At 42.2% G+C, this 3328-nt stretch overlaps 1 protein-coding gene across 1 annotated transcript in view; it reads left to right on the top strand.

Moving 5' to 3' along the window:
- Positions 1 to 3328, top strand: part of dtnba (dystrobrevin, beta a) — a gene marked incomplete in the record, with an annotated part of 41715 nt that overhangs the window by 29480 nt on the left and 8907 nt on the right. Inside the window, 4 exon segments of the mRNA XM_042224739.1 lie at positions 21 to 105; positions 233 to 312; positions 780 to 893; positions 3240 to 3328. Coding sequence (XP_042080673.1) covers positions 21 to 105; positions 233 to 312; positions 780 to 893; positions 3240 to 3328 — 368 coding nt within the window.

Genomic DNA, 3328 nt, shown 5'->3' with positions numbered 1-3328 from the left:
AGAGATTTCCTGTGTTTCAGTGTTGACAGCCCCAGCAGGCAAGACGACGAGCACAAACTGATCGCTCGCTATACCACACGACTGGCAGAGACCGAAGGCACAGGAGTGAGTCGAACGCATCTCCTCTAAGCCTTTAACTTTAATACTGCATATGCATGCATATGCTCCGACTACACGGGGATCTTGTTCTGGTTTGTACATGAAACCCATCAACCGTTTGCTTGTGTTTTAGGTGATCCCGACGCGGAGCATCAACTTTGACGCGAACAAACAGAAGAGGGAGCTCATTGCTCAGCTGGAGTCTAAAAACAGGTAGAAATATGTGAACAGGAGCGAGGTGGAGAATTTAACTTGTTGGGGGGGAAAAAACTTTAGAGCTTAAGGTCTCATAAAATATACAAATAAAAAAGATGTAATTATTTAAAGATATAAGGTTAATATATGAGAGCGAAATCAATAAAAAGTGACAGAAAGAAGCTGAATGGTTTGTGGTCGTATATTTGATTAACCGTTACCAAGTAATTACTTTTAAGGGGGCATGATCAGTTTTTACAGTTTGTTCTTTCACAATAAAAGCACTGTTTGTGTGAACATCTGTGGTCTGGCTGTTAGCTTGTTTGTTTTTTACTCTCTAAATTAAACTTGTGCATCATTCCAAAAAAAGATTCCTCTAAAGCCTGCTGAAGTTCGCCATCTTGCCCCGCTTATTTACAGGCTGTTCATTCCTAAAATACTGTGGTATCAGGCTTCAGCTGACCAGTGTGATTTTCATTTCCCAGAGAGATCTTGGCAGAGATCAAACGTCTCCGTGCAGAGCATGACGCAGCGTGCCAGACCAGCCCGGAGAAGAGCAGCACCAACCCGACTCTGCTGGCCGAGCTCCGTCTGCTCAGGTGAACGCAGTTCCTCTGAGACCTGCTGTTTCTGTACAGAAAATATACATGTAATAGTTAAAATGTACATCTTTTAACTTTGTCAGTCACACCCACAGAAAATATGTTTCACAAACAATCGCTTTTTCGCTTGCTGCGCTATAGTTTCCGGATTTTGCCACACCGCCGCGGTCAGAATTGGCGAGAAAAATTGCCGTGTTGCTCTGTGGCGCAGAGGGAGAGTTCTTTATGGCAGATGGTACCGACAGATGGTGGAGTTCACAAAAACACCAAAGAAGGAATCCCTTCCAACGCACTTATTGCGGTTTTCAGTAAAAACAAGTCCTTCAAGCAGAGGAGAGGAACTTGAAAGTGATGGAAACTGCCTGGCTTTGACGTAAACGATAACATTTCTGCCCTGAGAGATGTTGGTCAGGCATTTTTTCCAGCATGTTATGGAAATTTAAATATATAATAATAATAATAATAATAATAGTAATAGATTGCATATAGATGTAGCGCTTTTCGTGAACCTTACAATTCCATTATTCATTCACTCTCACATTCACACACTGGTGGAGGCAGCTACAGTTGCAGCCACAGCTGCCCTGGGGCAGACTGACAGAAGAGAGGCTGTCATATCGTGCCATCGGCCCCTCTGGCCAACACCAGTAGGCGGCAGGTGAAGTGTGTTGCCCAAGGACACAACGGCCGAGACAGACAGAGCAGGGGATCGAACCAGCAACCTTCCGGTTACAAGATGAGTTTCCCAACCCCCTGAACCACGGTCGAATATTTTAAAAGTGTATATTTTAAAGTGTGAAACAGAGCTGTTATATTAGATTTTTAGTTTTTATTCCAGTTTTCACGCTAACATACCTGATAAAACAGCCACATGGCGGCAGTAGAGTAAACATTTTTCAGATTCAGCACCGAAGAGCCCATCTTTTCTATTTTGTTTCTGTTTGTCTGGAGTTTTCTACTTCCTCCTGGTGGCCATGAGACCAAATGAGGTAAAATCTCTCCAAATTTAAAATAGTATGAGGTAGTCTTGCAGTGAAGTTAACATAGTGCTTTTTCTAGTGTTTCCTCTTACTGAAAACCTACATTCTTTCTGATGGCCAATTTTTCAGAATTCTCCATCTTCTTTCGTAATCTTTTTTCCAGTTCGGGTCACAGGGAGCTGGAGGCTATTCCAGCTGTTACAGGATGAGATTAGGGTTAAAAAAAAAAAGAAGAAAATGTCACCCAGTGCAAAGTGAATCTGCCAGCAATTTTCCCTCTTGCCCTTGGTCTGGTTTTATGAGTCACTAGTTTCCAGTCTTACTGAATGCACCGTGGTGATCATTCTGTAAATTATGGTATCCGTTAGTCAAAAAGGAGGGTAAGGTAGGGCACGCTTTAGACTGTCGCAGGGTCCTCCGGTTCAGTCACAACCACCCCTTGTTCATAATGACAGCGGTGAAAATGCTCTTCAGGACTTAATGAATAAATGGTTGACCACACCAGCTATGTCCAACTAGAGTTAATTTGGTACCCATCTTCATGTCTTAACAAGCCTGTAATCAGTAATATTACTGTCTTCGTAATCTCTTTCGTGTTTCCGCTACAGACTCAGAGCTAGATATTGTTACTGGAGAAAACTGCTAAGCTATATCTTAAATAATACAGATAAAGTGGCGTTTCTGAGGTTGTTGGCGAACTTGTTGGCTAGCTTGCGGGTAAAGCGTTACTCTGGGATAACAATAAAACAAAACTCTATTTACTGAATGAGTCAGACTCTTGTTTTCATTTGTTTATTTACTCATTTATCTTGCCACGTGAAGGGAAGCCAGGAAAGAAAGACGAGCTCTGCTCTCGCTTTAATGTCTCATCCAGACCGCATACTGTTTGGTGGGAAAAGATTGTGAATGTTAAACTCTATGCCTGCTGTTAAAGCTTTGTTTCCAGAAAGCCCTGCTGCTGCAGAGCATTTTATCAGTATTTTGAGTGCACTTTTGTGTATATATTCATCTTAATTTGAAGTCCTCAAACAGACTTGGTGTTTCTCTCCCTGCCATCTTACAAAACATTGAGGATTTCTGACTAAAAGTTCACGTAATCTAGCTGATTTTTTCCTGGAAAGACTCTCCTACATGCTCTTCAATAACATCTCTCCTCTCTTATTCATCTATTTATTAACCTCATCACACAGCTGCTTCTGCAGATTGTTTTAGCACTTCAGGACTGTGAATCTAATCTCTTGTTTTTCTTCCATGTTGCATTTCTGATCTTCTCCACATTTTGGGACTTAAATCTATTTTTACTCCAGCTCCTGTCTTCAGCAAGCCTTTGTAATGTGTGTGTGTGTGTGTGTGTGTGTTCCAGACAGAGGAAAGACGAACTGGAGCAGAGGATGTCGTCGCTGCAGGAGAGCAGGAGGGAGCTGATGGTGCAGCTGGAAGGACTGATGAAGC

Source organism: Haplochromis burtoni, unplaced genomic scaffold (genome assembly GCF_018398535.1).
Source record: "Haplochromis burtoni strain Fernald_Lab_line unplaced genomic scaffold, NCSU_Asbu1 Contig_147, whole genome shotgun sequence".
Lineage (NCBI taxonomy): Eukaryota > Metazoa > Chordata > Actinopteri > Cichliformes > Cichlidae > Haplochromis > Haplochromis burtoni.
This window is presented reverse-complemented; position numbering and strand designations above follow the sequence as displayed.